This window comes from Salvelinus alpinus, chromosome 11, assembly GCF_045679555.1.
Source record: "Salvelinus alpinus chromosome 11, SLU_Salpinus.1, whole genome shotgun sequence".
NCBI lineage: Eukaryota > Metazoa > Chordata > Actinopteri > Salmoniformes > Salmonidae > Salvelinus > Salvelinus alpinus.
The window spans coordinates 17,328,827-17,352,806 of NC_092096.1; the positions used below are offsets into that span (position 1 = coordinate 17,328,827).

The window sequence follows — 23,980 nt, forward strand, 5'->3', positions numbered from 1 at the left end:
CCTTGGGGCAGTCTGTCAGGAAGTCCAGGATCCAGTTGCAGAGGTAGGTGTTTAGTCCCAGGGTCCTTAGCTTAGTGATGAGCTTTGAGGGCACTATGGTGTTGAACGCAGAATGAATAGCATTCTCACATAGGTGTTCCATTTGTCCAGGTGGGTAAGGGCAGTGTGGAGTGCAATAGAGATTGCATCATCTGTGGATCTGTTGGGGCGGTATGCAATTTGGAGTGGGTCTAGGGTTTCTGGTGAGTGCTACGGATTGGTAGTCATTTTGGCAGGTTACCTTAGTGTTCTTGGGCACAGGGACTATGGTGGTCTCCTTGAAACATGTTGGTATTACAGACTCAGACAGGGAGAGGTTGAAAATGTCAGTGAAGACACTTGACAGTTGGTCAGCGCTCGTAGTACACGTCCTGGTAATCCAGTCTGGCCCTGCGGCCTTGTGAATGTTGATCTGTTTAAAAGGTCTTACATCGGCTGCGGAGAGTGTGATCACACAGTTGTCCGGAACAGCTGATGCTCTCATGCATGTTTCAGTGTTACTTGCCTCGAAGCGAGTATAGAAGTAATTTAGCTCGTCTGGTAGGCTCGTGTCACTGGGCAGCTCTCGGCTGTGCTTCCCTTTGTAGTCTGTAATTTACAGCGACTTACATAGTTTGCAAGCCCTGTCTCATCCAACGAGAGTCGGAGATGGTGTAGTACGATTCGATCTTAGTCCTGTATTGACGCTTTGCCTGTTTGATGGTTCGTCAGAGGGCATAGCGCGATTTCTTATAAGGTTCCGGGTTAGAGTCTTCTGGTTGGGGTATGTGCGTACAGTCACTGTAGGGATGACGTCATCGATGCACTTATTAATGAAACCAGTGACTGATGTGGTGTTCTCAATGCCATCGGAAGAATCCAGGAACATATTCCAGTCTGTGCTAGCAAAACAGTCCTGTAGCTTAGCATCTGCTTCATCAAACCACTTTTTTATTGACCGAGTCACTGGTGCTTCCTGCTTTCATTTTTGCTTGTAAGCAGGAATCAGGAGGATAGAATTATTGTCAGATTTGCCAAATGGAGGGCGAGGGAGAGCTTTGTACGCGTCTCTGTGTGTGGAGTAAAGGTGGTCTAGAGTTTTTTCCCCTCTAGTTGCACATTTAACATGCTGATAGAAATTTGGTAAAACGGATTTAAGTTTCCCAACATTAAAGTCCCCGGCCACTAGGAGCGCCGCCTCTGGATGAGCGTTTTCCTGTTTGCTTATGGCAGAATACAGCTCATTGAGTGCGGTCTTAGTGCCAGCATTGGTCTGTGGTGGTATGTAGACAGCTATGAAAAATACAGATAAAACTCTCTAGGTAGATAGTGTGGTCTACAGCTTATCATGAGATACTCTACTTCAGGCAAGCAAAACCTCAAGACTTCCTTAGATATTATGCCCCAGCTATTGTTTACAAATATACATTGTCTTACCAGAGGCTGATGTTCTATCCTGCTGATGCAGTGTATAACTCGTCAGCTGTATGTTATTCATGTCATCGTTCAGCCACAACTCAGTGAAACATAAGATATTACAGTTTTTAATGTCCCGGTGGTAGGATATACGTGCTTTTTAGTTCATCCAATTAAATATCCAGCGATTGTATGTTGGCCAGTAGTATGGATGGCAAAGGCGGATCCTCACAAGGCATCTCCACTAGAGGTCGACCGATTAATCGGAAAGGCCGATTAATTAGGGCCGATTTCAAGTTTTCATTACAATAGGTAATCGGCATTTTTGGACACCGATTATGGCCGATTACATTGGACTCCACGAGGAGACTGCGTGGCAGGCTGACTACCTGTTACGCAAGTGCAGCAAGGAGCCAAGGTAAGTTGCTAGCTAGCATTAAACTTATCTTATAAAAAACAATCAATCTTAACATAATCACTAGTTAACTACACATGGTTGATGATATTACTAGTTTATCTAGCTTGTCCTGCGTTGCATATAATCGATGCGGTGCCTGTTAATTTATCATCGAATTACAGCCTACTTCGCCAAACGGGTGATGATTTAACAAGCGCATTCGCGAAAAAAGCACTGTCGTTGCACCAATGTGTACCTAACCATAAACATCAATGTCTTTCTTAAAATCAATACACAAGTATATATTTTTAAACCTGCATATTTAGTTAATATTGCCTGCTAACATGAATTTCTTTTAACTAGGGAAAATGTGTCACTTCTCTTTCAAGCAGAGTCAGGGTATATGCAGCAGTTTGGGCCACCTGGCTCGTTGCGAACTGTGTGAAGACCATTTCTTCCTAACAAAGACCGTAATTAATTTGCCAGAATTGTACATAATTATGACATAACCTTGAAGGTTGTGCAATGTAACTGCAATATTTAGACTTAGGGATGCCACCCGTTCGATAAAATACAAAACGGTTCTGTATTTATTTATTTATTTTTTCCCCTTTTCTCCCCAATTTTCGTGGTATCCAATCGCTAGTAATTACTATCTTGTCTCATCGCTACAACTCCCGTACGGGCTCGGGAGAGACGAAGGTCGAAAGCCATGCGTCCTCCGAAGCACAACCCAACCAAGCCGCACTGCTTCTTAACACAGCGCGCCTCCAACCCGGAAGCCAGCCGCACCAATGTGTCACGGTTCTGTATTTCACTGAAAGAATAAAAGTTTTGTTTTTGAAATGATAGGTCATTAATATGGTCAAATCCGGAAACTAAGGCTCGTATTTCTGTGTGTTATTATATTATAATTAAGTCTATGATTTGATAGAGCAGTCTGACTGAGCGGTGGTAGGCAGCAGCAGGCTCGTAAGCATTTATTCAAACAGCACTTTCGTGCGTTTGCCAGCAGCTCTTCGCTGTGCTTTAAGCATTGCGCTGTTTATGACTTCAAGCCTATCAACAAGATTAGGCTGGTGTAACCGATGTGAAATGGCTAGCTAGTTAGCGGGGTGCGCGCTAATAGCGTTTCAAACGTCACTCGCTCTGAGACTTGGAGTAGTTGTTCCCCTTGCTCTGCATGGGTAACGCTGCTTCAAGGGTGGCTGTTGTCGATGTGTTCCTGGTTCAAGCCCAGGTAGGAGCGAGGAGAGGGACGGAAGCTATACTGTTACACTGGTAATACTAAAGTGCCTATAAGAACATCCAATAGTCAAAGGTCTATGAAATACAAATGGTATAGAGAGAAATAGTCCTAAAATAACTACAACCTAAAACTTCTTACCTGGGAACATTGAAGACCCGTGTTAAAAGGAACCACATGTTCTCATGTTCTGAGCAAGGAACTTAAATGTTAGCTTTCTTACATGGCAAATATTGCACTTTTACTTTCTTCTCCAACACTTTGTTTTTGCATTATTTAAACCAAATTGAACATGTTTCATTTATTTGAGACTAAATTGATTTTATTGAAGTATTATATTAAGTTAAAATAAAAGTGTTCATTTAGTATTGTTGTAATTGTCATTATTACAAATATATACATATATATTTATAAAAAATAAATATAATAAAAAATTGGCCGATTAATTGGTATCGGCTTTTTTGGTCCTCCAATAATCGGTATCGGTGTTGAAAAATCATAATCGGTCGACCTCTAATCTCCACCAGGCATCAGACTCATTAAAGAAATGTTTTTCATCCAGTTCGAAGTGAGTAATCGCTGTTCTGTTTTCCAGAAGCTTTCAGTCACAAGAGACGGTAGCAGCAACATTATGTACAAAATAAGTTACAAAAAATGCGGGGGAAAAACCCTACCAAAATAGCACAGTTGGTTAAGAGCCCATGAAACAGCAGCCATCGTCTCCACCGCCATTTTAACTAATAGAAACAAGGTAGAAAACAGGTGCAGCTCACCTGGGACAGAGGCGGTTCGTGCAGGTCCAGTTGTAACCTCTGGACTACGTTAGGGAAGTCTCCAGCATGGAAACAGATCACGTCTTTGGTAACGCGAGGGGGCTCCGCACTACAGAGACAAGGGAGATTATAACCATTTATTCCCAATCAGATTATGCAGCAGTCTTGTAACTGATTAGTTGGACGATTGTTGGATACTAAATACAGCCTCAATAGGCCTACAGTTTAAAGTAATTTATACCAAGCAACGTATCTAAAGACAATACATTATCATATATCCGGGTGTTAAAACAACCCACCTCTCTCCACAGCGCACGGCCTTGAGCACCCCTACAGCGGCGGTGGTCTGCCTCTCGAAGCCCTGTCCGATGTGGTCAGCGTGGGCACGCGTCCGGTCATCAAACAGCATCTCACGAGGCTCGCTGGCACGAGGTAGGTACTGCAGGTTCTTGATCTCATTGGTTGACCTGGAGGAGGAGAGGACATTGAGATTAACACAAACTTATATAGCAGGCGGCCATAATAAGACCAAAATAATCAATCATCAATTACTATATGATAGATAATTTTTATCTGTCATAAAGCCGTGTTGTTCCTGATCCAACATCCTGACTCTGGATAGCTGGTCTAGGATATCCCTGACCTTGTAGCTTAGTACACCTATAGGCAACTACATTCAAATATTTTGGAGGTACGCTGTCTGGTTCCAGAGACCACCGGCGAGCCGGAAGTACGCTGTCTGGTTCCAGAGACCACCGGCGAGCCGGAAGAACGCTGTCTGGTTCCAGAGACCACCGGCGAGCCGGAAGTACGCTGTCTGGTTCCAGAGACCACCGGCGAGCCGGAAGAACGCTGTCTGGTTCCAGAGACCACCGGCGAGCCGGAAGTACGCTGTCTGGTTCCAGAGACCACCATTGTACCAGAAGTAAGCTGTCTGGTTCCAGAGACCACCATTGTACCAGAAGTAAGCTGTCTGGTTCCAGAGACCACCGGCGAGCCGGAAGAACGCTGTCTGGTTCCAGAGACCACCATTGTACCAGAAGTAAGCTGTCTGGTTCCAGAGACCACCATTGTACCAGAAGTAAGCTGTCTGGTTCTAGAGACCACCGGCGGGCCGGAAGTAAGCTGTCTGGTTCTAGAGACCACCGGCGAGCCGGAAGTACGCTGTCTGGTTCCAGAGACTACCATTGTACCAGAAGTAAGCGGTCTGGTTCTAGAGACCACCGGCGAGCCGGAAGTAAGCTGTCTGGTTCTAGAGACCACCGGAAGTAAGCTGTCTGGTTCTAGAGAGCTAGGTGTGAAGGGGTTTCTCCCCAGTCTAGCACAATAACACCTGATTCAACCATAACACCTGATTGATACCATTCCACTGATTCCATTCCAGACATTACAATGAGCCTGCTGTCCTATTGCTCCTCCCACCAGCCTCCTCTGAAGCCCCCACACACCGCAGCTCTCCAGAAGTAGGAATATACCGCAATGTCCTACAGCGCCACATTCACCCGCGACCATACTGCGAGACACTCACCCCCGACCCTACCGCGAGACACTCACCCGCGACCCTACCGCGAGACACTCACCCGCGACCCTACCGCGAGACACTCACCCCCGACCCTACCGCGAGACACTCACCCGCGACCCAACAGCGCCACACTCACCCCCGACCCTACCGCGAGACACTCACCCCCGACCCTACCGCCAGACACTCACCCCCGACCCTACCGCCAGACACTCACCCCCGACCCTACCGCCAGACACTCACCCCCGACCCTACCGCCAGACACTCACCCCCGACCCAACAGCGCCACACTCACCCCCGACCCTACCGCCAGACACTCACCCCCGACCCTACCGCCAGACACTCACCCGCGACCCAACAGCGCCACACTCACCCCCGACCCTACCGCGAGACACTCACCCCCGACCCTACCGCCAGACACTCACCCCCGACCCTACCGCGAGACACTCACCCACGACCCAACCGCGCCACACTCACCCCCGACCCTACCGCCAGAAACTCACCCCCGACCCTACCGCCAGACACTCACCCCCGACCCTACCGCCAGACACTCACCCGCGACCCAACAGCGCCACACTCACCCCCGACCCTACCGCGAGACACTCACCCCCGACCCTACCGCGAGACACTCACCCCCGACCCTACCGCGAGACACTCACCCCCGACCCTACCGCCAGACACTCACCCCCGACCCTACCGCCAGACACTCACCCCCGACCCTACCGCCAGACACTCACCCCCGACCCTACCGCCAGACACTCACCCCCGACCCTACCGCGAGACACTCACCCGCGACCCTACCGCCAGACACTCACCCCCGACTCTACCGCCAGACACTCACCCCCGACCCTACCGCCAGACACTCACCCCCGACCCTACCGCCAGACACTCACCCCCGACCCTACCGCCAGACACTCACCCCCGACCCTACCGCCAGACACTCACCCCCGACCCTACCGCCAGACACTCACCCCCGACCCTACCGCCAGACACTCACCCCCGACCCTACCGCCAGACACTCACCCCCGACCCTACCGCCAGACACTCACCCCCGACCCTACCGCCAGACACTCACCTACCGACCGCGCGTGACTCCAGTCAGACTGAAGGGAATTGATTCAAAGTAATCAACATGAGTTTTATTGGTTCACCACAAAGTCACAGAATGGAAATACTGAACTGGGTTGATGTTGCGACACAACGCACTCTGCCGCAGAAGCATCTGAAATGAGATTCCTAAAAAAACATTTTTCTCAACCACCAGAAATGGATTCATTTGAAAGAGGTTTAGTCAGAGAGAGGAGTAACACTGCCAGTGTAAAGGCAGTGTGAGTACATCCTCACATTTAACATGCATTACACTACAAACACTTGGTGCTCAGAGAGAACATCATGGGGTGAAACAACCAACGAGGAGATAGTGACTGCGTCACAAATCACACCCTATTCCCTATATAGTGCCCTACAGTAGTGTACTATATAGGGGTTAGTGTGCCATTTGTGATGTACCCGAGCGCTGTTTAGTATGCAGAAGTAGGACAGGACTTCTGCCTGGATGAAGTAATACATGTAAAGCTGAGACCCAGAGAAAAGGGTTCAACAGAAGAAACAGACAGCACTCTGGGGAGAGGGAGGGAGAAGGAGAGAGAGAGGGAAGGAGGGAGGGGGAGAGAGAGGGAAGGAGGGAGGGGGAGAGAGAGGGAGCCCAGCATTTTTGGGCTCCTGTGTCTGAAGCGATTGGCCACGGCTATTTGGACATACTGTTCGAGTCAGGAGAGAGAATAGTCACTATACTATAGTATCTATGAGGACAGACAGCGAGGTACTAGTCACTGTACTACAGTATCTATGAGGACAGACAGCGAGGTACTAGTCACTATACTACAGTATCTATGAGGACAGACAGCGAGGTACTAGTCACTATACCACAGTATCAATGAGGACAGACAGTGAGGTACTAGTCACTATACTACAGTATCTATGAGGACAGACAGCGAGGTACTAGTCACTATACTACAGTATCAATGAGGACAGACAGTGAGGTACTAGTCACTATACTACAGTATCAATGAGGACAGACAGTGAGGTACTAGTCACTGTACTATAGTATCAATGAGGACAGACAGCGAGGTACTAGTCACTATACTATAGTATCAATGAGGACAGACAGTGAGGTACTAGTCACTGTACTACAGTATCAATGAGGACAGGCAGCGAGGTACTAGTCACTATACCACAGTATCTATGAGGACAGACAGCGAGGTACTAGTCACTATACCACAGTATCTATGAGGACAGACAGCGAGGTACTAGTCACTATACTATAGTATCTATGAGGACAGACAGCGAGGTACTAGTCACTATACCACAGTATCTATGAGGACAGACAGCGAGGTACTAGTCACTATACCACAGTATCTATGAGGACAGACAGCGAGGTACTAGTCACTGTACTACAGTATCTATGAGGACAGACAGCGAGGTACTAGTCACTATACCACAGTATCAATGAGGACAGACAGCGAGGTACTAGTCACTATACTACACTATCTATGAGGACAGACAGCGAGGTACTAGTCACTATACTATAGTATCTATGAGGACAGACAGCGAGGTACTAGTCACTATACCACAGTATCAATGAGGACAGACAGCGAGGTACTAGTCACTATACCACAGTATCTATGAGGACAGACAGCGAGGTACTAGTCACTGTACTACAGTATCTATGAGGACAGACAGTGAGGTACTAGTGAAGGTGACCAAGTCAACTTGGTGAGACTTATTACATGGCAAGGTGAGGTGAGGGTGGAAACTGAGAAAGCAGACAGAGTGAAAACTCAGTCATTTACTCACAGAAATCTGCTGTGGCTGTTTTGGGTGTTATTTTTCCACTATTTGGTCAAGTGGCTATAAACACTCCTGGGAACAGCCGTAAAAGAGGCCTTCTCTTCAGTCAAGGGCTCCATGTCTGTCTTTCACAGTTCCCATGTCTGTGTACAGTATGATCCATAAACCATGTTTGTCTCTGTCTTTCACAGTTCCCATGTCTGTGTACAGTATGATCCATAAACCATGTCTGTCTCCTATGTCTTTCACAGTTCACATGTCTCTGTACAGTATGATCCATAAACCATGTCTGTCTCTGTCTTTCACAGTTCCCATGTCTGTGTACAGTATGATCCATAAACCATGTCTGTCTCCCATGTCTTTCACAGTTCCCATGCCTGTGTACAGTATGATCCATAAACCATGTCTGTCTCTGTCTTTCACAGTTCCCATGCCTGTGTACAGTATGATCCATAAACCATGTCTGTCTCTGTCTTTCACAGTTCACATGTCTGTGTACAGTATGATCCATAAACCATGTCTGTCTCTGTCTTTCACAGTTCACATGTCTGTGTACAGTATGATCCATAAACCATGTCTGTCTCTGTCTTTCACAGTTCACATGTCTGTGTACAGTATGATCCATAAACCATGTCTGTCTCCTATGTCTTTCACAGTTCCCATGTCTGTGTACAGTATGATCCATAAACCATGTCTGTCTCTGTCTTTCACAGTTCACATGCCTGTGTACAGTATTATCCATAAACCATGTCTGTCTCTGTCTTTCACAGTTCCCATGTCTGTGTACAGTATGATCCATAAACCATGTCTGTCTCCTATGTCTTTCACAGTTCACATGTCTGTGTACAGTATGATCCATAAACCATGTCTGTCTCTGTCTTTCACAGTTCACATGTCTGTGTACAGTATGATCCATAAACCATGTCTGTCTCCTATGTCTTTCACAGTTCCCATGTCTGTGTACAGTATGATCCATAAACCATGTCTGTCTCTGTCTTTCACAGTTCACATGCCTGTGTACAGTATTATCCATAAACCATGTCTGTCTCTGTCTTTCACAGTTCCCATGTCTGTGTACAGTATGATCCATAAACCATGTCTGTCTCCTATGTCTTTCACAGTTCCCATGTCTGTGTACAGTATGATCCATAAACCATGTCTGTCTCTGTCTTTCACAGTTCACATGCCTGTGTACAGTATTATCCATAAACCATGTCTGTCTCTGTCTTTCACAGTTCCCATGTCTGTGTACAGTATGATCCATAAACCATGTCTGTCTCCTATGTCTTTCACAGTTCACATGTCTGTGTACAGTATGATCCATAAACCATGTCTGTCTCTGTCTTTCACAGTTCACATGTCTGTGTACAGTATGATCCATAAACCATGTCTGTCTCTGTCTTCCACAGTTCACATGCCTGTGTACAGTATGATCCATAAACCATGTCTGTCTCCTATGTCTTTCACAGTTCCCATGTCTGTGTACAGTATGATCCATAAACCATGTGTTACTGCGTCCTATAAAAGATCCCTGAGGATTCCCTGAGCATGAAGACTCAACTAATAAATAAATCATCCATTTTACAGGATGTGTGTGTGTGTGTGTGTGTGTGTGTGTAAAGGGGAGTATAGGGTGGCGGATAAGATGTATTTACCTATGGGTCTCCCTTATCCTTCTGCTCCTCCAGCAGCCAAAACACAGTGTGTGTGTGTGTGTGTGTGTGTGTGTGTGTGTGTGTGTGTGTGTGTGTGTGTGAAAGAGAGATCCAGCCATCAGGTCCGACATGTGTTCCTGACAGCCTGTAGTCTCGTAAAGCCCACCCCAGGCAACAGTGAAGAGGACGGGGTGTTCTGGCAGGTAGTCTGTAGTGTGGTAAAGCCCACCCCAGGCAACAGTGAAGAGGACGGGGTGTTCTGGCAGGTAGTCTGTAGTGTGGTAAAGCCCACCCCAGGCAACAGTGAAGAGGACGGGGTGTTCTGGCAGGTAGTCTGTAGTGTGGTAAAGCCCACCCCAGGCAACAGTGAAGAGGACGGGGTGTTCTGGCAGGTAGTCTGTAGTGTGGTAAAGCCCACCCCAGGCAACAGTGAAGAGGACGGGGTGTTCTGGCAGGTAGTCTGTAGTGTGGTAAAGCCCACCCTAGGCAACAGTGAAGAGGACGGGGTGACCACCCTACCTGACACCTTAGACCCACTCCAATTTGCTTACCGCCAAAATAGGTCCACAGACGACGCAATCGCAACCACACTGCACACTGCCCTAACCCATCTGGACAAGATGAATACCTATGTGAGAATGCTGTTCATCGACTACAGCTCAGCATTTAACACCATAGTACCCTCCAAACTTGTCATCAAGCTCGAGACCCTGGGTCTCGATCCCGCCCTGTGCAACTGGGTACTGGACTTCCTGACGGGCCGCCCCCAGGTGGTGAGGGTAGGTAACAACATCTCCACCCCGCTGATCCTCAACACTGGGGCCCCACAAGGGTGCGTTCTGAGCCCTCTCCTGTACTCCCTGTTCACCCACGACTGCGTGGCCATGCACGCCTCTAACTCAATCATCAAGTTTGCAGACGACACTACAGTGGTAGGCTTGATTATCAACAACGACGAGACGGCCTACAGGGAGGAGGTGAGGGCCCTCGGAGTGTGGTGTCAGGAAAATAACCTCACACTCAACGTCAACAAAACAAAACAAAGGAGATGATCGTGGACTTCAGGAAACAGCAGAGGGAGCACCCCCCTATCCACATTGACAGGACAGTAGTGGAGAGGGTAGAAAGTTTTAAGTTCCTCGGCATACACATCACAGACAAACTGAAATGGTCCACCCACACAGACAGCGTGGTGAAGAAGGCGCAGCAGTACCTCTTCAACCTCAGGAGGCTGAAGAAATTTGGCTTGTCACCAAAAGCACTCACAAACTTTTACAGATGCATAATCGAGAGCATCCTGTCGGGCTGTATCACCGCCTGGTACGGCAACTGCTCTGCCCACAACCGTAAGGCTCTCCAGAGGGTAGTGAGGTCTGCACAACGCATCACCGGGGGCAAACTACCTGCCCTCCAGGACACCTACACCACCCGAAATCATCAGCTCTACCCAAAATCATCAAGGACAACAACCACCCGAGCCACTGCCTGTTCACCCCGCTATCATCCAGAAATCGAGGTCAGTACAAATGCATCAAAGCGGGGACCGAGAGACTGAAAAACAGCTTCTATCTCAAGGCCATCAGACTGTTAAACAGCCACCACTAACATTAACATTGCCATACATGTAAAAAATGTATCACTAGCCACTTTAAACAATGCCACTTAATATAATGTTTACATACCCTACATTACTCATCTCATATGTATATACTGTACTCGATACCATCTACTGCATCTTGCCTATGCCGTTCTGTACCATCACTCATTCATATATCTTTATGTACATATTCTTCATCCCTTTACACTTGTGTGTATAAGGTAGCTGTTGTGAAATTGTTAGGTTACTCGTTGGTTATTACTACATTGTCGGAACTAGAAGCACAAGCATTTCGCTACACTCGCATTAACATCTGCTAACCATGTGTATGTGACAAATAACATTTGATTTTCGATTTTAAGTATTTGCTAGGTAAAGCCCTGCCTTATCTCAGCTCACTGGTCACCAAAGCAACACCCACCCGTAGCACGCGCTCCAGCAGGTATATTTCACTGGTCACCCCCAAAGCCAACACCTCCTTTGGCCTCCTTTCCTTCCAGTTCTCTGCTGCCAGTGACTGGAACGAACTGCAAAAATCGCTGAAGTTGGAGACTTATATTTCCCTCACTAACTTTAATCATCAGCTGTCTGAGCAGCTAACCGATCACTGCACCTGTACACAGCCCATCTGTAAATAGCCCAACCAACTACCTCATCCCCATATTGTTATTTATTTTTGCTCTTTTGCACCCCAGTATCTCTACTTGCACATCTATCACTCCAATGTTAATGCTAAATTGTAATTATTTCGCCACTATGGCCTATATTGTCTTACCTGCCTACTCTTCTACATTTGCACACACTGTACATAGATTTTTCTACTGTATTATTGACTGTACGTTTGTTTATTCCATGTGTAACTCTTGTTTTTGTCGCACCGCTTTGCTTTATCTTGGCCAGGTCGCAGTTGTAAATGAGAACTTGTTCTCAACTGGCCTACCTGGTTAAATAAAAGGTGAAATATATATATATTTTTTTTAAAGGCTATTTTAAATTTAGGAGTTAGGGTTGCAATTAGGGTTGGATTACTGGTTAGGGAAAATAGGATGTTGAATGGAAATACATTTTAGGTCCCCATGAGGATAACAGAACATAACGTGTGTGTACCCACTTAAGACCCCGAGTTGTTCCTCTTGAAGTAGGATCCTGTAAAAACAGACATTTGCATCTCCGTGTGAAAGTAGGACCTACTACCTGTGAACACAGTGAGCCCTCACCTTCTCCTTATGTAGGGAGACTTTGGTATGTCAGCCACAGGGATCATCTGTTCCCCAGGTCGTACCCACATGATGGGCCCGTCGTCACTCTCTGTTGGACTCTTCAGCTTCAGACTGGAGAACGTACCCCACGGTAACGTCCGCTGCAGGGAGAAGCGTACGCCAGAGTTACAATAAGGGAGGAATAGAATGATAGATAGAGGGGTGTGATAAAACAAACTGGAACAGGAAAGAGGAAATCCAATTTCTCAGACATCCATCAAAACCAATGCTTTTTTGTTGTTGTTGAAAAACCATAATTACCATTTTCAACCACTAGAGGGCAACTTCCCTTTGTTTATAGATTAAATGAGTTGAATTCTCCCTAAACAATGTGGCCTGAACTAAAGTATTTTGAAACTTAGCGAAAATGACTAAATCCAACATATTACCTATAGATTGATATTATCTATAAATGATGGATCTATATCATTATTCTGTGTCAGGGCTACTCACCTCTAGGAAGGGCGACTCCTCCAGCATAGAGATGAACTCTGGGAAGTAATCCCCCACCTCCTCGTCCACTGCCCCCACCAGACTGATCTGACGCATGGCACCTGCCCGGTACGTCCCGTGGCTGTACGTTCTCTTTACCTAGAACACATAGTAGAGAACAGTAGAACAGTCAGTAAAACAGGCAGAAGACCAGTCAGTAAGACCAGTCAGTAAGACCAGTCAGTAAGACCAGTCAGTAAGACCAGCTGATGCTGTACAGTAATGATACTGGGAGATCAGACATTGCTCTGGTACTGGAGGGGAGAGATTACAGACGGCCTGCTGCTGGTAACCCCCCCACTGGAGCCACGTAATACTGCAGCTCTCCTCTTCAACAGCCTCTCCTTCCCCTCGTTCTGATTCTACACCATTACGAGTAGACCCAGTGAGGGGCTGACTGTCAGGACAGAGACAGTCACAATAGACCCGGTGAGGGGCTGACTGTCAGGACAGAGACAGTCACAGGACAGAGACAGAGAAGACAGTCCCAGTGAGGGGCTGACTGTCAGGACAGAGGGCGACAGTCACAATAGACCCAGTGAGGGGCTGACTAAGGACAGAGGGCGACAGTCACAATAGACCCAGTGAGGGGCTGACTGTCAGGACAGAGGAAGACAGTCACAATAGACCCAGTGAGGGGCTGACTGTCAGGACAGTCAGGAGAATGAGATTCCACAACAGCACATGACCTGCTAGTGCAATAACATCAGAGTAGTTCCCATTCAAATCAAATTTTATTGGTCACATACACATGGTTAGCAGATGTTATTCAGAGTGTAGCGAAATGCTTGTGCTTCTAGATCCGACAGCTCTAGCTATTCCTATTCTGAGACACGGAGACAGACAGCAGCCATTCAAAGAGCTGGTAGTACTAGTTAACCTGTTTTACACAGTACAGCTGTAGATATTCCTGTTCTGAGAGACAGAGACAGAGCTGGTAGTGCTAGCTAACCTGTTTTACACAGTACAGCTGTAGTTATTCCTGTTCTGAGAGACAGAGCTGGTAGTACTAGTTAACCTGTTTTACACAGTACAGCTGTAGATATTCCTGTTCTGAGAGACAGAGCTGGTAGTGCTAGCTAACCTGTTTTACACAGTACAGCTGTAGTTATTCCTGTTCTGAGAGACAGAGACAGAGCTGGTAGTGCTAGCTAACCTGTTTTACACAGTACAGCTGTAGTTATTCCTGTTCTGAGAGACAGAGCTGGTAGTACTAGCTAACCTGTTTTACACAGTACAGCTGTAGTTATTCCTGTTCTGAGAGACAGAGCTGGTAGTACTAGTTAACCTGTTTTACACAGTACAGCTGTAGATATTCCTGTTCTGAGAGACAGAGACAGAGCTGGTAGTACTAGTTAACCTGTTTTACACAGTACAGCTGTAGTTATTCCTGTTCTGAGAGACAGAGCTGGTAGTACTAGCTAACCTGTTTTACACAGTACAGCTGTAGATATTCCTGTTCTGAGAGACAGAGACAGAGCTGGTAGTGCTAGCTAACCTGTTTTACACAGTACAGCTGTAGATATTCCTGTTCTGAGAGACAGAGCTGGTAGTGCTAGCTAACCTGTTTTACACAGTACAGCTGTAGTTATTCCTGTTCTGAGAGACAGAGACAGAGCTGGTAATGCTAGCTAACCTGTTTTACACAGTACAGCTGTAGTTATTCCTGTTCTGAGAGACAGAGCTGGTAGTACTAGCTAACCTGTTTTACACAGTACAGCTGTAGTTATTCCTGTTCTGAGAGACAGAGCTGGTAGTACTAGCTAACCTGTTTTACACAGTACAGCTGTCACCCAGTAGTAAAAGGCCCTGTTGAATAGCTAGAAGTGCATCCCGGTCTCCTTCACTGTCTCACTTTGCTCCCACAGATCTGAGTACATCTGCTGAAAGATGGTAAACCTCCTTTTTGGTTATCCGGAAGGAAAGAACGGAGGTTTTATAGCAGCTTCAGAGGCAAAGAGAACCACAAACCCCCCTCCTGTCATCTCTGGACGTAGGCCCTAGGGTCGCAGTCCTCCCTCTCTAACATGGTAATAAGACTACACATGAGGAGGAGCAGATCACTGCTAGTCTCAATGTCTCAGACATCCTCCTGATTCACTTACAACCCTGTCTAATACAGCTATTACAGCCCAGCCATTCTTATCACCACAGAATATCCTCAGGCTCAAAAGAGAGTTCATCATAAGGCCAGTTTCTCCTGGAGCGGTCCGTCTGTCTGAACGTTAGATAGTGTCAGAGGAACATCGTCTGCTTCAGATAGATGATCTGTTTCTAAACATGATCCTCTACTAGAGGTCTCTGTGTCTTTCCACAGGGTCAGCAGCAGTGTTGACAACGTGTAAAGGGACATGTTAAAACAGTCAATTATATTACCAAACTAGGGCTGACCCCAATTAGTCGACTGGTCAATTGTTTGGTCGTTAGGCTGTTGGTCAACCAAGATTGTTTAATATATAAAACATATGCAAATGCACCCATTTCAGTGAACTTATCCATTGCAGGAGGCCTAGACTAAAAGCCAATTTATGCTTGATCCGAAAATGTGGTCGGAGGCTCCATATGCAGGGTGTGACGCAATTGTGGAGCCTCCAGAGGCATGCAGAGGCCAAATCAAGCACTGTACCACATCGCCATGCCCCTCCCAAACGTTGTAACAATACGGCGGGCTCTGTAGAGCTCCACATTGACAGTAGTTGGGGGCGGTACATCCTGTATAAACACAAACTCACTTCCCTGACAACAGCTCTGCACTGCTCTGTGATGCGCAAGAAGTCTGACTGGTCTGACTGGTGCTGAGGTCGTATCACCGTAAATGCTGCATGGCCAATACAGACGTCTGATTGGTGCTGAGGTCCTATCGCCGTAAATGCTGCATGGCCAATACAGACGTCTGACTGGTGCTGAGGTCCTATCACCGTAAATGCTGCATGGCCAATACAGACGTCTGACTGGTGCTGAGGTCCTATCACCGTAAATGCTGCATGGCCAATACAGACGTCTGACTGGTGCTGAGGTCCTATCACCGTAAATGCTGCATGGCCAATACAGACGTCTGACTGGTGCTGAGGTCCTATCACCGTAAATGCTGCATGGCCAATACAGACGTCTGACTGGTGCTGAGGTCCTATCACCGTAAATGCTGCATGGCCAATACAGACGTCTGACTGGTGCTGAGGTCCTATCACCGTAAATGCTGCATGGCCAATATAGACGTCTGATGGACCATGTACCGCTCTCCTACCAATTTGTGCACATTCATTGTTTCAGCCAATTTATGCTTGATCCGAAAATGTGGTCGGAGGCTCCATATGCAGGGTGTGACGCAATTGTGGAGCCTCCAGAGGCATGCAGAGGCCAAATCAAGCACTGTACCACATCGCCATGCCCCTCCCAAACGTTGTAACAATACGGCGGGCTCTGTAGAGCTCCACATTGACAGTAGTTGGGGGCGGTACATCCTGTATAAACACAAACTCACTTCCCTGACAACAGCTCTGCACTGCTCTGTGATGCGCAAGAAGTCTGACTGGTCTGACTGGTGCTGAGGTCGTATCACCGTAAAGGCTGCATGGCCAATACAGACGTCTGATTGGTGCTGAGGTCCTATCGCCGTAAATGCTGCATGGCCAATACAGACGTCTGACTGGTGCTGAGGTCCTATCACCGTAAATGCTGCATGGCCAATACAGACGTCTGACTGGTGCTGAGGTCCTATCACCGTAAATGCTGCATGGCCAATACAGACGTCTGACTGGTGCTGAGGTCCTATCACCGTAAATGCTGCATGGCCAATACAGACGTCTGACTGGTGCTGAGGTCCTATCACCGTAAATGCTGCATGGCCAATACAGACGTCTGACTGGTGCTGAGGTCCTATCACCGTAAATGCTGCATGGCCAATATAGACGTCTGATGGACCATGTACCGCTCTCCTACCAATTTGTGCACATTCATTGTTTCATAACTTCATTGTGTGAATTGTTAGCATTTGATTGTTAGTGTGAATTGTTAGCATTTGATTGTTAGTGTAAATCACTTCTCCATGACATACAGTGTATCACCAGCAGTACATTTACCCTTCATTCATATCATTTCTATCTACTGCCTCCTGAGTGGTGCAGTGGTCTAAGTCACTACTGTTTCGGAGGACACGTTGGTGAAGCAGTGTGGCTTGGCAGGGTCGTGTTTCGGAGGACACGTTGGTGAAGCAGTGTGGCTTGGCAGGGTCGTGTTTCGGAGGACACGTTGGTGAAGCATTGTGGCTTGGCAGGGTCGTGTTTGGGAGGACACGTTGGTGAAGCAGTGTGGCTTGGCAGGGTCGTGTTTGGGAGGACACGTTGGTGAAGCAGTGTGGCTTGGCAGGGTCGTGTTTCGGAGGACACGTTGGTGAAGCAGTGTGGCTTGGCAGGGTCGTGTTTGGGAGGACACGTTGGTGAAGCAGTGTGGCTTGGCAGGGTCGTGTTTCGGAGGACACGTTGGTGAAGCAGTGTGGCTTGGCAGGGTCGTGTTTGGGAGGACACGTTGGTGAAGCAGTGTGGCTTGGCGGGGTGGTGTTTCGGAGGATACGTTGGTGAAGCAGTGTGGCTTGGCAGGGTCGTGTTTCGGAGGACACGTTGGTGAAGCAGTGTGGCTTGGCAGGGTCGTGTTTGGGAGGACACGTTGGTGAAGCAGTGTGGCTTGGCGGGGTGGTGTTTCGGAGGACACGTTGGTGAAGCAGTGTGGCTTGGCAGGGTGGTGTTTCGGAGGACACGTTGGTGAAGCAGTGTGGCTTGGCAGGGTGGTGTTTGGGAGGACACGTTGGTGAAGCAGTGTGGCTTGGCAGGGTGGTGTTTCGGAGGACACGTTGGTGAAGCAGTGAGGCTTGGCAGGGTGGTGTTTGGGAGGACACGTTGGAGAAGCAGTGTGGCTTGGCAGGGTGGTGTTTGGGAGGACACGTTGGAGAAGCAGTGTGGCTTGGCAGGGTGGTGTTTGGGAGGACACGTTGGAGAAGCAGTGTGGCTTGGCGGGGTCGTGTTTGGGAGGACACGTTGGTGAAGCAGTGTGGCTTGGCAGGGTGGTGTTTCGGAGGACACGTTGGTGAAGCAGTGTGGCTTGGCAGGGTCGTGTTTCGGAAGAGGCTTGGCTCTCGACCGTCCCCTCCCCCGAGGCCGTACGGGAGTTGCAGCGTAGAGACAAGACTGTTACTACCAATTTGATACCCCTTTTTCTCCCCAATTTTGAGGTAAAGGTGCACAACCTATTCTACACTTGTGAGAAACAAGTTTTGGTTAATTTCATTCCATTTACAAGTTGTCAATTTAGTCATTGTCTTTTTTGTTTAGAGCGCGTCACTGTTGAGTAAAGACACACAGAAATAAAAGTAGGCCTATAGGCTACCTGAGAAATATTTCACGCCCTCTCCCTTTCCATAACCACTCAGCGTGAAAGTGAAAAATGTCATGCTCTGATCCAGTGGAAATGTCATAAAATAGGCCGACCTGATTACATCTTATCAGTGCTGGACTTGGACTGAAATAGGTTCCGGAAATCATTTTGGGTTCTGGTACTGTTCGTATTTAGGTGCTTGAGCTCCACAATACCTGTGAGCTAATATTCTATAAGAGTAATAACAGTAGTAGAACATGTGAGGTGCCGGTACTCAGCTCTGATGAGTTCCTGCCCAAGTCACGCACTGCTTCTTATGTGCAAATAGCCTACAGCTGTGTCTGTCCTGAGCTCACTGCTGGGGAAACGGAGGGCCCAGAATATGTTATACAACGCTGCAAGTTCACCAGTGCAAGCTTCAGGGCTGGAGCCAACTTAATAGTTTATACAAATGTTTCAAGTTCATTGCAGACAGGCCATGTGCAGCCAATGTGATTTATAGGAGATCTTCTACCTGCAGGCTGCAATGTTTTTATTTGTTGGCTTTATGTAGGCTATTATACAGTGGGGAGAACAAGTATTTGATACACTGACGATTTTGCAGGTTTTCCTACTTACAAAGCATGTAGAGGTCTGTAATTTTTATCATAGGTACACTTCAACTGTGAGAGAAGGAATCTAAAACAAAAATCCAGAAAATCACATTGTATGATTTTTAAGTAATTAATTTGCATTTTATTGCATGACATAAGTATTTGATACATCAGAAAAGCAGAACTGAATATTTGGTACAGAAACCTTAGTTTGCAATTACAGAGATCATACGTTTCCTGTAGTTCTTGACCAGGTTTGCACACACTGCAGCAGGGATTTTGGCCCACTCCTCCATACAGACCTTCTCCAGATCCTTCAGGTTTCGGGGCTGTCGCTGGGCAATACGGACTTTCGGCTCCCTCCAAAGATTTTCTATTGGGTTCAGGTCTGGAGACTGGCTAGGCCACTCCAGGACCTTGAGATGCTTCTTACGGAGCCACTCCTTAGTTGCCCTGGCTGTGTGTTTCGGGTCGTTGTCATGCTGGAAGACCCAGCCACGACCCATCTTCAATGCTCTTACTGAGGGAAGGAGGTTGTTGGTCAAGATCTCGCGATACATGGCCCCATCCATCCTCCCCTCAATACGGTGCAGTCGTCCTGTCCCCTTTGCAGAAAAGCAGCCCCAAAGAATGATGTTTCCACCTCCATGCTTCACGAATGGGATGGTGTTCTTGGGGTTGTACTCATCCTTCTATTCCTCCAAACACGGCGAGTGGAGTTTAGAGCAAAAAGCTCTATTTTTGTCTCATCAGACCACATGACCTTCTCCCATTCCTCCTCTGGATCATCCAGATGGTCATTGGCAAACTTCAGACGGGCCTGGACATGCGCTGGCTTGAGCAGGGGGACCTTGCGTGCGCTGCAGGATTTTAATCCATGACGGCGTAGTGTGTTACTAATGGTTTTCTTTGAGACTGTGGTCCCAGCTCTCTTCAGGTCATTGACCAGGTCCTGCCGTGTAGTTCTGGGCTGATCCCTCACATTCCTCATGATCATTGATGCCCCACGAGGTGAGATCTTGCATGGAGCCCCAGACCGAGGGTGATTGACCGTCATCTTGAACTTCTTCCATTTTCTAATAATTGTGCCAACAGTTGTTGCCTTCTCACCAAGCTGCTTGCCTATTGTCCTGTAGCCCATCCCAGCCTTGTACAGGTCTACAATTTATCCCTGATGTCCTTACACAGCTCTCTGGTCTTGGCCATTGTGGAGAGGTTGGAGTCTGTTTGATTGAGTGTGTGGACAGGTGTCTTTTATACAGGTAACGAGTTCAAACAGGTGCAGTTAATACAGGTAATGAGTGGAGAACAGGAGGGCTTCTTAAAGAAAAACTAACAGGTCTGTGAGAGCCGGAATTCTTACTGGTTGGTAGGTGATCAAATACTTATGTCATGCAATAAAATGCAAATTAATTACTTAAAAATCATACAATGTGATTTTCTGGATTTTTGTTTTAGATTCCTTCTCTCACAGTTGAAGTGTACCTATGATAAAAATTACAGACCTCTACATGCTTTGTAAGTAGGAAAACCTGCAAAATCGTCAGTGTATCAAATACTTGTTCTCCCCACTGTACATAGTTGGCAATATAATAAACGTTTTAGGTTTGTATCATTTTCATTTAGATTTGGATAGAAGGTTGATTAACCACATAACAATGATTGAGATATGAAGACGTTATTTTAAATTAAATGAAACTTTTACGAAAATGTGCATCTGAACCATAACGGACACGCAGATCGGTAGAAATTATAAGATAGATTGGCATTCAACATGAGAAAGGGTGCCAACTCCTCATGTATCCAATTACTGGCAACTTCAGGAGAGTAATGGTAGAATCTGAGAAAGCCAGCAGGAGAGGGAGGAGTTAGGTCAGGTTAAGTGTTTTTTTCTTTCTGGTTATCTAGATCTCTGGTGCCCTCGAGGCATCAAACCGTAACCTTAAAGCATCAAACAAGCTCAATGATTTATTAAAACACATAGGGGGTGTCTATATGGAAAAATACACGTTTAACAATTTCAACCAATCGATTGGTCGAAAGAATAGACTACTTTCGGTCGACAAATCTTTGTTTTTAGTAGGGGACAGCCACATACCAAACACATCATGCGTGCTGCACTTGAGCTTCAGGTTGTGATGCGTGGAGCTGGAAGTGGGCTATTCCTGTCTGACAGGAGTCTGTTGAGCAGATGTGAGACGTGTTCCCTCCTCCCTCCCGTCAGCTGTTCGTTCCCCCGCCAAAATAAACATTTCAACCGTTATGATGGTTATTTTAGTTTCTTCATCCATAATCGTCGGATATATGGTAATTGTGCCAACCCCCCCCTCTCCATCCATCCATCCCTCCTTTCCTTACTGCAGGCTGTTAAGATCAGTTATCCTAAATTGAAGCCAGCGGTGGAGGTCCTCAGAGGGCTGCAGCGTTTAATCATGTTTGGAGACTTCACAGAGGACGTCTTCGAGAGAGGGTGTGTGTGTGTGTGTGTGTGTGTGTGTGTGTGTGTGTGTGTGTGTGTAGTGGTGGTGTCTGGTGCTGTTTTTCCTGCCCTGAGGGAGCAAGCCACCAGTGTGAGTAAAGGACTGAAGTAGCCTTTTTTCTCCTTTCTGCTGTGTGTGAGTGTGTGTGTGTGTGTGTGTGTGTGTGTGTGTGTGTGTGTGAGTGTGAGAGTGTGTGTGTGAGTGTGAGAGTGTGTGTGAGTGTGAGAGAGTGTGTGTGTGAGTGAGTGTGAGAGTGTGTGTGTGAGTGAGTGTGACAGGATCCTAGTCCACTCTGTTCCATTTATGGTAACGAGTCAAGGGGGAAGGTGAGGGAGTTTACTGTAGTGGCCAGGAAGTAAGAGGACAACCGGGAGAGAGGATGAGGAGAAGTAGAGTGTCCTTGGGTGTCAGCCGAGTGAATCTGTCAGAGAGAGACAGAGAGAGAGACCAGTGTAGCACTCACTTCCGTCATCATGAAGTGCTTTGAGAGACTAGTCAAGGACCATATCACCTCCACCCTACCGGACACCCTAGACCCACTCCAATTTGCTTACCGACCCAATAGGTCCACAGACGACGCAATCGCAACCACACTGCACACTGCCCTAACCCATCTGGACAAGAGGAATACCCATGTGAGAATGCTGTTCATCGATTACAGCTCAGCATTTAACACCATAGTACCCTCCAAACTCGTCATCAAGCTCGAGACCCTGGGTCTCGACCCCGCCCTGTGCAACTGGGTCCTGGACTTCCTGACGGGCCGCCCCCAGGTGGTGAGGGTAGGTAACAACATCTCCACCCCGCTGATCCTCAACACTGGGGCCCCACAAGGGTGCGTTCTGAGCCCTCTCCTGTACTCCCTGTTCACCCACGACTGCGTGGCCATGCACGCCTCCAACTCAATCATCAAGTTTGCGGATGACACTACAGTGGTAGGCTTGATCACCAACAACGACGAGACGGCCTACAGGGAGGAGGTGAGGGCCCTCGGAGTGTGGTGTCAGGAAAATAACCTCATACTCAACGTCAACAAAACAAAGGAGATGATTGTGGACTTCAGGAAACAGCAGAGGGAGCACCCCCCTATCCACATCGACGGGTCAGTAGTGGAGAAGGTGGAAAGTTTTAAGTTCCTCGGTGTACACATCACGGACAAACTGAACTGGTCCACCCACACAGACAGCGTTGTGAAGAAGGCGCAGCAGCGCCTCTTCAACCTCAGGAGGCTGAAGAAATTCGGCTTGTCACCAAAAGCACTCACAAACTTCTACAGATGCACAATCGAGAGCATCCTGTCGGGCTGTATCACCGCCTGGTACGGCAACTGCTCCGCCCACAACCGTAAGGCTCTCCAGAGGGTAGTGAGGTCTGCAGAACGCATCACCAGGGGCAAACTACCTGCCCTCCAGGACACCTACACCACCCGATGTCACAGGAAGGCCATAAAGATCATCAAGGACAACAACCACCCAAGCCACTGCCTGTTCACCCCGCTATCATCCAGAAGGCGAGGTCAGTACAGGTGCATCAAAGCAGGGACCGAGAGACTGAAAAACAGCTTCTATCTCAAGGCCATCAGACTGTTAAACAGCCACCACTAACATTTAGCGGCCGCTGCCAACATACTGACTCAACTCCAGCCACTTTAAAAATGGGAATTGATGGAAATTATGTAAAAATGTACCACTAGCCACTTTAAACAATGCCACTTAATATAATGTTTACATACCCTACATTACCCATCTCATATGTATATACTGTACTCTATATCATCTACTGCATCTTGCCATCTTTATGTAATACATGTACCACTAGCCACTTTAAACTATGCCACTTTATGTTTACATACCCTACAGTACTCATCTCATATGTATATACCGTACTCTATACCATCTACTGCATCTGCCATGCCGTTCTGTACCACCACTCATCCATATATCTTATGTACATATTCTTTATCCCTTACACTTGTGTGTGTGTGTAAGGTAGTAGTGTGGAATTGTTAGGTTAGATTACTGTTGGTTATTACTGCATTGTCGGAACTAGAAGCACAAGCATTTCGCTACACTCGCATTAACATCTGCTAACCATGTGTATGTGACTAATAAAATTTGATTTGATTTGATTTGGTGTAGAGCCAGACTCTGTATAACAACTGACTGTCTGGGGAATTGACCTCTCACAGGCCCCACAGGCTCCCTGTCTACAATACACACCATCATCTATCAGTGGGGAGAACACCAGTTCAGACACAAGGTCACACAAGGTCACTGGGCCTGGACTAGTATTCCCTCAGACTGAAAGGAAGTCAACCT

General features: G+C 47.3%; 1 protein-coding gene across 1 annotated transcript in view; it reads right to left on the reverse strand.

Annotated features, from left to right (window-relative positions):
* LOC139533649 (lysine-specific demethylase RSBN1L-like) overlaps positions 1-23,980 on the reverse strand; it is a 114,129-nt gene that overhangs the window by 5,820 nt on the left and 84,329 nt on the right. Inside the window, exons 4-7 of the mRNA XM_071331876.1 lie at positions 13,184-13,321; positions 12,689-12,831; positions 4,150-4,317; positions 3,851-3,959 (exon numbers count right to left, since the gene is read on the reverse strand). Of these exons, the coding sequence (XP_071187977.1) occupies positions 3,851-3,959; positions 4,150-4,317; positions 12,689-12,831; positions 13,184-13,321 (558 nt within the window). The remainder of the gene's footprint in view (positions 1-3,850; positions 3,960-4,149; positions 4,318-12,688; positions 12,832-13,183; positions 13,322-23,980) is intronic.